The following is a 13163-nucleotide window of genomic DNA, read 5'->3' as shown; positions in this document are numbered from 1 at the left end:
GGCCCAGTACTACAATCTTCTGGTCCCTGTCTGTAATGCTATTAACAGAAGTTCATAGCTGGATAAGGTTATCAGGGACCAGTATGTTAAGGTTCATTAGACTTGTATCTCTAATTTTATACCATTGAAATGTTAAAGACTACAGTTTTGAACTGTTGAACAACATAGTTATTACTTTGACACACATATTGGATTGGGATTTAACCTCCGGCTTCAGACATGGGAGTGGAAATCCGCCGTACATATTCAGAGTTAATGTGCTTGTGTCCATTTCTGCGGCTGTTTGCACATATGCCTATCATTCTGATCTGCTTTTCAGTGCATCAGGAATGCTCACGCATCATTGTAACCCGACCACAGACATACCCCCAAGCAGAGGTAAGCTGTTGCATCTGAGTGTGTACAGTGTGTGTGTGTGTGTGTGGGGGGGGGCTGATGGAAGGAGATTCATAAATTTAAATACTGCACCAAGATTCCAAGTTATGTTTTGTGATCCAGTGCTAAAAGCACCTGTCAACCAAAAAAAGAAGGAGCTTGAATTTAAAATCACCTTTGCAGCATCAGGACATAAGCTGGCATAAAAATATGCAATAGGAATTAATTTGGTGTTGAGATATCCCTTGTAAAACTGGTAGAGGATTTCTTGTAAAAACAAGCAGTATTAAGGGATTTATAGTGATTAGTTATTCTTGGATACATAACTGCCAGTAATAGCAGTCCAAATAATGAGGATGCAAATGACTTGTAGGTGTAAACAAATCCAATAAAAATAGGTTAATGTTTCAGAATGTGGTGGCTAGCTTATATTGGTCAGCCTTTTCTCTATTAGGTTTTGAATGAGATAGTGTGCATTACGTATTTACGTGCAGAGGTATTAATGTATTTTATTTTCTCTTGAATTGTTTTTATTATTTTCTGCATAGCTTGCAATAAAGTCAATCAGTATCTTTCCATTTATGAATGACCCTTAATGGGTAAAGCTTATCAGTGGTTAAACACAGTACTAGAATGTGATATACAAGAGTTTTCGGGTCTTTCTTTCAGAATCTGTGTTTTTAGTTGACTTATTTTCTGGTTTAAAAATAGCAGAAAATGATTGTATTTTCACTTTGAAACGAAGAGGTGTGAAAAGAAAATACTGTACTGTAATTTTAAAGTTGCATTGCCTGAACTGTTTGTGACAACCATGCTGTACTATTCATTGTATTGATTTGTCGGCCCAGCTTACCACTTCCCTTTCCTAAACATTACTTTTATTTTGAGTTTTACTGTTAGTAACATCCTTCATCAATATGAAAAGCCAAAGGCAGAGAACATAATAGCCGTATAAACCGTATAAATGGGGAAATGGTTTAAATATGTTCATTTGAAATTAATAGTACTAGAGGTTCTAGGAAACACTTAGCATACCTCAGCCAATTTTTATTGTTGCTGGTATTTCTGTTATCATTGCATGTATGCTTCAGGATAAATATTTGATGCACAGCATGGAGACTAGCCTGTTTCTTAATCACTTTGTCCATATTGTTAAATTTCTCTATGATGGCCAAATATTTCCTGTTAATTTGTGTGCTACTTGTTTTCAAATTGTTAATGTGAATACAATGGTATAGTTTGGCAGTCTTAGTTTTATTTCAATATCATTTACTTGGTGCAACAATATTGTTTCATAATTATTCTTGCTCTTCCCCTCTCCTTTTCTGCTTTTCCCACTTCCTCCTTCACCTAGATCTATCAGGTTCAGAAGGTAGGCTGCAACTGTCTGCTGTGCTTGCATGTCTTGTTTGTGTGTGTTTTTTTTTTTATGGATTGAGGTCTCTGTTCTCAATCTGTGTAGATTTCTTTTCATACTTTCCCCAAGTATGTGACCAGTGGAACAGCTAAAAACCTTTCAGAATTAAGCACCCACCAGGAAATCTAAATGACATTCATTTATGTATTTTCTTGCTTAGTCGCCATGTGTTAATCTGTTCCATTTTCCATCAGGATTCGTATAGGATGAAGTGATACAAGTTAAGTCATCTCGCAAGAACTTATTCCAAACATGTTTTTTATGTAGTTGTGTAACGATTTTCTACATGTAGTCTTCCTGCAGATAACCATTAGAAGATAGTTGCCTGCTTTATATAGTATTGTTTGACAAGTAAATAATTTTATGAAATAATTTCCATCAAAACCCCATATTTTCAAAAATTAAAAAAACACCACCAGATTTCCTTTGTACTCACTGCTAACCTTTATTCTTTTCTATGTATTTTAGCTCGCAATCTTCTTTCATGGTCAGCTACCAGATGTACACCGATGTTCTGTAGCGTTTCTTTGTATATTTAAGAAGAACCTCCATTGCCTAACTGTGCGACTCTGAGCTAGTCACTTAACCATGCACCACTCCTGGGTTGAGCGTGAAAAAGGTCCATGGAGATCAGTACTCCAGAAAACAAATACAATTAAATAAAATAAAGCACAACACATTTTGGAAGAGTGGCAGAAATCAGTTTGTATAACCTGTTTGGTCTTTAATGAGTAAAGTCTATTTCCCCTATACCTGCTCTGAATCCCTGTACGCTGACCTATCCATGGTTAGGAAAACACATCTTTTGGCCAAGATTCTGCATTTTTGTTGATAGTGGTTTAAAACTATCATCTCATATCCACCTCCTAGATAAAAATAACTGTAGCCTGTCAAGTTTATTTTGAGAACAGAGTACCTTCATTTTGTGTACTGTTAATGCTTGTGCATCTAACACGGATAGTGTTTGTGCTTTTCTGAATGTTGCATGCTTCTTTGAGTTTGCTTGCTTGTTTGAGTTTGCTTGCTTGTTTAGATAAAATAATGCATTTTGTAAGTGAACAGTGATGATGTTTATGAAGCATGTAATTGCATCACAGTACTAGGTCCTCTTTATTTTTATATTCTTCACTCTGTAAAATACCTTCTTTCAAGCATTCATTTAGATCCAGCCCAACCCATTCTCTGCTTTGTCATAGTTTACTGTTTACTCCTGGGAGTCGAGCTGTGTTTGTTTTAGCGTGAATTATTAGACCCCCCCCCCCCAGTGCGTTTCTTGATGTTCTTCATCTCACATTGCTGCAGTCCTTACTTATGGGGTAGTCCGCTGTCCTCGGTCGGCCCGAATACCAAAGTATTAGGCTGACGTCGGTCATGGGCGCCTAGATCTGACATCAGAGCGTCAGGGTATAAAGGCGCATGACCGACGTAATTTCCTCAGTCTTTTTTGCCGCATGGTCCGATGCAGAAGCAGCGTTGCAAGTGCCGTTCGGCGTTCTGAAATTTTTCGTTTTCGGAGTTTCAGACCGATACCAAGTTGGGCTAAGTACCCCGTTGGGGAATATTTTTGTTTTTTCTTGCCTCAGTTACTTACCGGATGTCAGAAAAAGTGAATAATTGTATTTCTTGTGGGAAACAGATACCGCATAGGGATTACCACTCGCTTTGTATTCCTTGTTTGGGACCGGAACACGACGTAGTCGGGTGTCAGTTTTGTGCTAGGTTTAATAAGCGCACTATAAAACGGAGGTTAGATTGCGCTAGGTTAGTCTTTGGCAAGAGGTGTAATTATAATATGCCGTCGGATGTTCCGACGCCTGCTTCTACTAAGAAGCGCAAAGACAAATCTTTAAAGCCTAGGCAGGATGATTCGTCTGTTTCGGACGCCGGACCTTTAGAAGCTACAGCTGAACAGGTGGATCCGGCTGAAGTTTCTGTTGAGTCCCAGGGGGAAACTTTGATTTTACAGGATGTGGCCTCTCAGGAGGCAGGTCAGGCTGAAGGGGCCTCGCAGGTTACTATTCTCCCTTCTATGCCTAAGGTGGTTAGGCCTTCTGCTACTGTTTCTAAGGCTCCTTCTAAGGGCAGGTCTGTCTTGCCTTCCTCTGGTGTCAGTTCTGGTTCTTCAGGGTCTGTGCCTAAAAAGCACATGCTTAAAATGGCAGAGGATTTGATTACTTTAATTAGAGGTTCTATGCCCCCTCCTGATAAAAGGCCCAGGATGGAGCCAGAGTTGGAAAGTTTGGAGCAGGCCTCAGATGATTCAGAGTCTTCTGCTGAAGACATTCAAGATTTCCCTCCTTATTCTGATTCTGATGCAGAGGATTCCACTCCTTCTGCTTCTCCTCCAGAGGATTTTTCATTTTCAGAAACTCTGCATTCCATGAGGGAGCATTTTCAGTGGGAGGGACAGGATTACTCTGATTCACGGAAGAGACTTAGGGAGTTCTTGTTTTTACCACAGCATAGACCCTTAGCTATACCTCCGGTTTTGGATGTTGTTTCAGATGTTTTTTCGGAAGCTTCCCTTAATCCAGACTCTGTGCCTCCTGCCCCAGTTAAACCGGACAGGTATTACAGGGTGCCTGAGGCTCATAAATATCTGTATAAGAGTCCTAGGGCGGACCCAGAAACTATTAGTCAGGGGCCTAAGGGTGTTAGGGCCTCTGTTGTTAAGAATCCGGTTCCTCTGGATAAGGAAGCTAGAGCTTTGGATAGATGGGGTAAGAAGGTGTATACCTCTTCTACTTTAGCAATGAGAGCTTTGAACTGCCAGTTTCATATGTTGAAGTATCAGAATTTCCTCCTTTCTCAGCTAAGGTCTAAAGTGGATGCTTTGGCAGAGGGCATAGAGTGTAAAGAATTGCAGGATTTAGTGCATGTTTCTGAACAGGTGGGTAAGCACTCTTTGCAATGTGGTTTTGATGCTTTACAGGCTTCTTCTAGGGTGGCTGCCACTGGTTCAGTTATTCGTAGGCACGCCTGGCTTAAGGATCAGAATTTGTCTGAGCATGTTAAGTCTAGAATTCTGGATGCCCCTTTACAGTCTGAAGTTTTGTTTGGTCCTCCTGTGGAGTCAGTCTTAAAGAAAATGGAAGACAAGGCTAAGTCTATGCAGACTGTTAAAGATTTTCGCAGGTACAACCTCCAAAGTTTAGTAGAAATTGGCCTACTAAGGGGTGGACGTACCCTTCTTTTGATTCTCAGTCTAGGGGTAGATCTAGGCATGGTAGGGGCAGAGCTCAGAGTACTTTCAGGCCGAGACAATGGAGTTCGCCTGCTCAATCTGCTGGTGAGGGCAGGGGCCAGTCCTTTCGTAAACAGGCCCAATGACCTACATTTTCAGCTGCCAGATTCTTCTTGCCTGGCAGCTCCTTTGGGAGGAAAGTTGGCTCTTTTCAAGCAAAATTGGCATTTAGTCACCCAGGACAAATGGGTATTGGACATTATAAACCGAGGTTACAAGTTCTATTTCCATACCATGCCTCCTTTCAAAGGCATGCCAGACGTCCCTCCTCGGCAAAGGATAGAGGCTCGCAGACAAATTTCTTTACTTCTTCAAATAGGAGCTATACAGCCAGTTCCTCTGTCAGAAGTGGGCCTAGGATTTTATTCCTGCCTGTTTCTAGTTCCAAAGAAGGGGAACACGTGGAGACCAATTTTGGATTTATCTATCCTCAACACTTACCTGGACATTCCAAAGTTCAAGATGCTGACTTTACAACAACTTTTACCTCTGTTGGGAAAAGATCACTGGATGGTTACTCTGGATCTCAAAGAGGCTTACCTTCATGTTCCTATCAGGCCCAGTTGCAGGAGGTACCTGCGTTTTCGGGCTGGAAATTTACATTATCAGTTCTCTGCATTGCCCTTTGGCTTATCTACTGCCCAGAGTGTTCACAAAGGTTCTGGCTCCAGTGATAGCATTTTTCAGACTAAGAGGAATACAGATTTATCCTTATTTGGACGATTGCCTGATTATTGCACAAGAAAAGGACGAACTTCTTCATCATCTACAGTATGTGATGGCAGTGTTAAGATGCCTAGGGTATTCTGTGAACGAAACAAAGTCCAGTCTAGTACCCTCTCAGGACATGTGCTTTCTGGGTGTGAGACTGAATACAGCTTCCCAGATGGCCTTTTGACCCCGGACAAACAAAGAAGCCTTTCTCTTTATTTCCATCAAATGTCTCTATGGTCCAGGCTGACTGCAAGGACAGTCCTTCAAGCCTTGGGGTTCATGGCATCTTGTATTCTGGTGCTTCCCAATGCCAAATTGCATATGAGGAAGCTTCAATGGTATCTCAAAAATGTATGGACACAGCACTGCCAAGATCTAGACACTGTCATTCAGATAATACCTTGCATTCGGAAGGAGTTTTTGTGGTGGGCTCAGGAATGTCACCTAAACAAGGGATTCTCTGTGACCCGGCCAGAGGCGAGTCAGATTCTAACGTCAGATGCCTTGGACAAGGCTTGGGGAGCACACCTCAATGGAAAATGGGTGCAAAACACGTGGCCTGTCAAACTCCAACATTTGCATATCAACTTGAAGGAAATGTTAGCAGTCCAGTTTGCATTGATGGCTTTCAAAGATTTACTGCACCCAGGGCAGGTGTTGATTCAAACAGACAACACTACTGTCATGTGGTACATCAACAAGCAGGGGGGAACCCATTCTTACCCTCTTTGCAGGCAAGCGATGATTCTGTGGGAAACTGCTCTCAATCTACACCTCAATCTTCAGACAAGGTTTCTACCAGGAGCACAGAACTCCTTAGCAGATGTATTGAGCAGACAAATAGTGGATCCTCACGAGTGGAAATTGGATCCTCATGTATTTCAACAGTTGACAGTGTTATGGGGAACTCCAGACATAGATCTGTTTGCTTCTCCACTAAATTACCAGTTGCCAAAGTTTTGCACAAAAATGTTTCATCACACAGCTTGGAAGGTGGACGCTCTATCATTCAGTTGGAACAATCTGCATGTATATGCCTTTCCACCTCTGCCTCTTCTTCCCAAGGTACTCTTGAAGGCCAGACAAGACAAGCCAACCATGATTTTGATAGCACCGGATTGGCCTCGACAACACTGGTACCCACTACTGAGGAGCTTATTACGAGAACCTCCATGGCCTCTGCCTTTGATTCCGCACCTTTTGTCACAAGAGGACAGTCACTTCCTCAATGTCAAGATTCAGTCTCTACATCTAACAGCCTGGCATATTCTGTTTTAGACTCTGGAGGGTCTCAGCTTCCACAACAAGTTTTGAATGTTATTTTGGAGGCCAGGAGGCCTAGTACCAGGAAAGTTTACGCTGATAAATGGAGGAGATTTTTATTTGGAGCAAAGGAAAGGACTTTGATGTCTCCAAACCTGATTTAAGTGTTGCTCTTCAATATCTTACTGAGTTATTGGACAAGGGTTTGTCTTTCTCCTCAATAAAGGTCCATGCTGCAGCCATTTCTGCTCACTATGATTGTGACCCTCCTTTATTCTCTCATCCTTGGTTTAAGCAATTTCTTAGAGGGGCAAAGAATATAAGACCCCCACGTAGAGCTCCTACTCCTGCTTGGGATCTCAATTTTGTGTTGGAAAAACTTACTCTACAACCTTTTGAGCCTGCAGCTACTGCCGAGTTAAAGTATTTGTCATGGAAAACTGCTTTTTTGTTGGCCATTACCTCTGCAAGAAGGGTTTCTGAATTACAGGCCCTCATGGCAGTGGAGCCTTTTCTGATTTTTCATAAGGATAGGGTATCTTTGCATACTAATCCTTCCTTTATGCCTAAGGTGGTTTCTAGTGTGGCCTTAAATCAAACTATTCATTTGCCTACTTTTTATGCAAACCCCCGAAATAAAGGGGAGAAAATTTTGCATACTTTGGATATTCACAGGCAGTTGCGTTATTATTTGACCAGAACCAAGGAGTTCAGACAGTCTCAGCAATTGTTTGTTTCTTTTGCTTTGGGTTCACAGGGTAAACCTGTTTCAAAACAAACTATTTCTAAATGGATTGGGTTTTGTATTTCTTTCTGTTATTCCCATCATGGTAAGGAGATTCCTGCTGGAATCAGGCCTCATTCCACTAGGGCTACTGCTACTTCTACGGCCTTTCTAAGGGGGGTAGCTACAAAAGACATTTTGGAGGTAGCTACTTGGAGTTCAGTGCATACCTTTTCTAAACATTATCACCTTCCTCTTTATTCTAAGTCTAGGGCTGGATTTGCCACTGCAATTTTACAGGGCATTTTAGCGGCCCCTAATGCTTTATGATTTTTACCATCCTCCCTTTCCCGTTGCTTTGGGATTCTGCCCATAAGTAAGGACTGCAGCAATGTGAGATGAAGAACATAGTACAGTTTTGTACCTACCATAAATGTAGATGTTCGAAGATCCACATTGCTGCAGTCCAATTTACCCTCCCTCCTTCCCCACTGTAGTTAGACTTGGTGCTATGCTTTAGGTGATGGTTGTTGTTGGGCATGTTTTTGGGAGGTATTCTGTTTTTGGCTGTGGCCTTTCTGGTTTGGCCTTCTGACATCTGGGGCAAGAAAAGACTGAGGAAATGACGTCGGTCATGCGCCTTTATACCCTGACGCTCTGATGTCAGATCTAGGCGCCCATGACCGACGTCAGCCTAATACTTTGGTATTCGGGCCGACCGAGGACAGCGGACTACCCCATAAGTAAGGACTGCGGCAATGTGGATCTTCGAACATTTACATTTATGGTAGGTACAAAACTGTACTTTTTGAGCAGTGTGCCCTCACTAATTTTGTACATCTCACCATACAGAAACTGCTCTTCCTGAATGGTCCAGTCTGCTGTTTTAGCCCTTTCAGTAGCAGGGGACTAATTTGGTTGTCACACTTTGGCTTTCAGAAGTATCCATGTGTGGTTTTTTTTTGTTTTGTTTTTTTTTTGCAGCCCAAAGCAGTCACAAAATAGCACTGAAGTGCTTGTTAACTATTAGCTTACATTCCAGTGTTGAGCTTGACTATGGTAAATGTGCTGCTCATTATGTTCCTGCATAACACTACTGATCCATGCTCCCAGCATACTGTCGATATAGCCTCTTTACTGACACCACACCTGTAGGCTTTTTCACAGTGTGGGATTATTTATGGTTATAAGGTTGGTATGTTTTAATGGCACCGTTACAGTCCATCTCTTTTATATGCTTACAGAAAATGTTTACGTTGATGTTAATATTTATTTGTTTTTGTTTATTTGTTTGTTTTGTTTATTTATCTGTCTGTCTATTTATTTATTTATAGTTTGCCAGGATATTCCATTGGGTCTGTATGCCTGTATCCAAACAGACCAGAGAATTTTTTATATGGCAGAGGACTTACAACATCTTAACCATAAATGACTGTAGCTAAACTACAAGTAGTACCATACATGTATCTGTAGATGTAGAAACACAGACTCAGATCTGCATATGCGTTTCAATGGTTTCTCAGGTGCAGCTAAGATAAATGGACAGAGTAAGTCTAGATTTAAAGCGCTATTGATCAAAGTTGATTATCAAGTTGAATATGCACTGATTGGAGAGGATGTTGGACTGTCAAACCGAGGTGGTCTTTGTCATAAGCATATGCCTGTTGTGCAGTTGCAACATTTGCAAATCATACTGCTTTGCTGGCATGGAACACTGGGCTATTCACCAGGACAGAGCACATTCCGAAGTCATATTGCTCAGCACTGGGCTAGAGCACATTCCCCACATCTTCTCTAGAATAGAGCACATTCTCAAGTCATACTGCTGTGCTACCATGGAGCACTGCAATAGAGCACGTTCCCAAGGCGTAGCACATACCGTCTTACCACCAGCCCCCCCTTTATTTTCCTCCCAGTGTGCACCTGACCACTCTCTCCCTAGTGAGAAATCAGATTTCATAAATGCTTGTGAACAGACTAATTTGCACATTTTCCTGTACAGATCATGCATAGCTTGGGGGGGGGGGGTGTTCTTCCAATTAAAAAAAAAAAGCACTCAGAAGCCTTCCGGTCCTTCTTTGCAAACTGGATGCTCCCTACTAAGTATGTGGAGGTTAAATAATCGTTTTATTTCCCCTCAGACTTCTCCACTCCTGAAAGAGGCAAGCAAGAACCTCACCATCCTTCTCCATGCGTACTTGCCTCTCAATACCTGAGACAGTAGCTCCATTTAGGTCACCAGCAGTATCATGAATGTCCTCCTTACACGGCATTGGGTTTGAAGTGGCGGTCTAAATCACTTCATTGCATCAAATATGTAGTCGTTAGATTGTTTCCAGTTTGTTTTAATTTTGTTAGTTGCTGATAGAGTTCCCTAGTTGCGCTATTGACTATTACTTTGTCAAGATCTATGTTGTCCTTTACATGTTAATACAGTTTGATTATTTTTATATAAATGTAAATGTGTCCATGTCTCAATTGATAATGCAATAAACATGTTTAACCAAAAAAAAAAAAAAAATCCAGGTTGTCCTTTTCATTCTTCCTCATTGGGTTATGGGTCCGATCCTTGAATCCAACTTTGCCACATACTTCAGACTTTGAATCCAACTCTCGAGCTCCTCTCTCTACCCCTAATGCCCTAGTCCATCTTCAGTACCTTAGATCTTGTTTGCTGCCATCACGCAAAGACATAAGGTCCTGTCACAGTTTGTTTTCTAGTATTTAAAGTTTTTGGAATTTATAAAAAGTTTAACTTTAGCTGGAATTTCCTTCTCTTTCATACTATAAACCTCCCTCTTAGTCTTCATTTTTTTTACTGCATCAGGAGTTTTTATACTATTGTCTTATAGTAATTTCTTAAATTTACCTTCGTTGGTGTGTTCTGTTTCTGTACTTTTTGTCCCTTCTACCCTTTTAACAGGGTAAGTCTTTATTACCATTGCTGGTAACTTTTTTTTACTGTGTAAGAAAACTGAATACATCTTGCTCTTATTTCTTCCTCTCTTGCCTTTCCTTGTACTGTCATGGCTGACAAGCTGACAAAGTTTTAAACAATTCACTTCTTAGGAGCATAAAATCCCTACCTCAGGTGCCAACAAGGAGTGTGTATATTGTCTAATACCTGCTCATTTAGATACAAACTGCTGAATATGTGCAGCATTCTATACAAGAGATTTAGCAGACAGCTGCAGTAAAGTAATCCTCAAGGGTTTGCTTTCTCCATCAACTGTACTTTCTTCAGAGGCTCAGACCCCCCAGTAAGGCACTAAATCTCCTTCAAAAAGCATAGGAAGTGTTCACCTCCAAAGTCTCCCAAGATTTCTTCGGAACTGCCTCTTAAAGTTTCAGAAATATCAGATCCAACTTCTTTGGACGTGAAAGTACACACTCCTGATCCAAAATGTTTGGATCCTAAACCATCGTATCAGATTGTCATATTGGAAAGCCCTACAACTCTGATTACATATCCCAAGCCCTCGGATCCAAAACCTAGCACATTATACATTGCTAGAGCTCATTCTCCTGAGTTTCTTTTGGATCAGATTTTCCCCTGGGCTCCATTCCCCTTTTGTGCAAAATCCCAAGAAGTACTCTAGGCCCCAGTCAACCACAACATCCACCAGGTCCTCCAAAAGTCTTTCCAAAGTAGAGGTGGATAGGGGGATGCAAAAGTTCCTCAGAGCTGAGATCCAGATAGGGATCATCACGGCTCCATCCCTTTTTGGATCCACGAGTCTTCCTTCCACTACTCACACTGTATTTTCTCCTTCTACAATCTGTCCTTCAGTTTAGTAGCACAAGGATCCAGCAGCTCCGAGAATTGCGGAGTTGGATCTAAAGAGAATTATTTCCTCAACTCCAATATCCCTGACCATTTCTGCTGCTATTCCCTAGGATTGGAGTGGATCCTGGAGCCAAAGCGTCAGTTTTGTGTCTGTAGGGCCAGGAGCTACTCCGATGTTGTCAGATCCATCTCTGTCCCTTGGAGCCCTGGTACTGGACAGCTCAGCGCTGGTTCCCTCCAGGCACAGATCCGGTCAGAGTCAAGATCTACCCATACTGGAACACTATGTTGTGGTTTGGGTGGCCACAGCTTCTCCGGGTCTGTCTGCCTTCAGGTTGTGGAAAGGACTTTTTCTTGTTCTAGAGATGTGATCGGTCTCTTCGGATCCCCACTTTATTCCCTCTTCAGTTAGGATTTGAGTCCATCAAACCGGTACAACAGGGACAGCCAGTTCCAACCAGCTTCCAGTTGGTTCCCATGGAGGAACTCCCTCTCCCTCCTGACACTTTCCCCAAACATCCCTATGAGGCACATAGTTTCCCCATTGGAAACCCTCACTGAAGATACTGATTTTGAGGGAGAAGGGTCCCCCCAATTACCACCCGATGACATTTCCTTTGGAGAGACATTAGGGATCCTTAAGCAAAAACGTGGTTGGTCTTCTGATAATGATTCTCCAGAGGAGTCTGTGTTTCTGGAGGCTTTTGGCTCTGGCCCATCTACCTCTTGGGTGACCCCCCCCCCCTCCCTCGAATGGATGAGCTTGTTAAATAGTCAGTTGTCAGACATGGAAGAGGACAGATTCCATTGAGCCAATTGAGCATCATCCTGACAAAGTCTTAGCCCCCCTCCCAAAAAATAAACCCCATTGGAGCAAAGGAAAACCCATAGAGCTAATGGTGGTGGCAGCAGCCACTAAAAAAAGAGCTAGCAGTACAGAGCTCTTCTGTCCACCCACCAGAAAGTCTAGGGTGCTGGACAGATTCAGAAAGTGAGTTTTTACCTCAGCGACCTTCACTTTGAAGTGCCTTAACTAACTGGGACACTTTACAAGGCTACAGAGAGATTTGACCAAAGCACTGTCAAATTCTCCGAGTCCATGCAGATAATTTCAGAAGCTCATCTTCTTAACTGGGCACTGTTTTGTCAATTTCCAATGCATTCATGAGGTTAATCTCTCACGCAACTGAAGGCGGCCAATTTCAGGCATTGCTGTAAGGAGACATACCTGAATGTGGTTGTGTGACTTTGCGGAGCCTTTCAAGACGTCTTTCATCAGTGCTGCCTTTGATGGAACTTCCTTATTTGGTCCGTCTGTGAAAAAAACACTTACCCACAGTGAACAAAAAGGAAAGACCCTGTCTGCTGTGGGAATCAAGTTTTCTACCCCTCTACAAACTTTCTCTAGAAATCAGAGAGGTGGTAATAAAATGTGGTTTTGCAAATCTGTGAGACCTTTCCAGAATTTGCATGGAGACAACTCCTCCAAAGGCAGAGGAGTCTCTTCTAATGATAGACAATGCCCTCAAGGCAGAGGAAGCCCACAAAATCAGGGTTTCAGTGATGCCTTTCCAGATAGACCCTTTCAGCTCTCCTGAAATGCTGCCCGACTTCCCGGCCATTGATGAGGGAAAGGCAG

At 42.1% G+C, this 13163-nt stretch overlaps 1 protein-coding gene across 1 annotated transcript in view; it reads left to right on the top strand.

Annotated features, from left to right (window-relative positions):
* The window catches only part of LOC122792731 (cingulin-like), a 1533502-nt gene that overhangs the window by 400208 nt on the left and 1120131 nt on the right, over positions 1-13163 (top strand). The window contains exon 3 of the mRNA XM_044060313.1: positions 1730-1747. Coding sequence (XP_043916248.1) covers positions 1730-1747 — 18 coding nt within the window. The remainder of the gene's footprint in view (positions 1-1729; positions 1748-13163) is intronic.

The sequence above is a fragment of the Protopterus annectens genome, chromosome 2.part0 (genome assembly GCF_019279795.1).
Source record: "Protopterus annectens isolate FY-2018-M chromosome 2.part0, PAN1.0, whole genome shotgun sequence".
NCBI classification, from domain to species: Eukaryota; Metazoa; Chordata; order Ceratodontiformes; family Protopteridae; genus Protopterus; species Protopterus annectens.
Note: the sequence above shows the minus strand (reverse complement) of the source record. Positions and strands in the feature narration are given on the sequence as shown.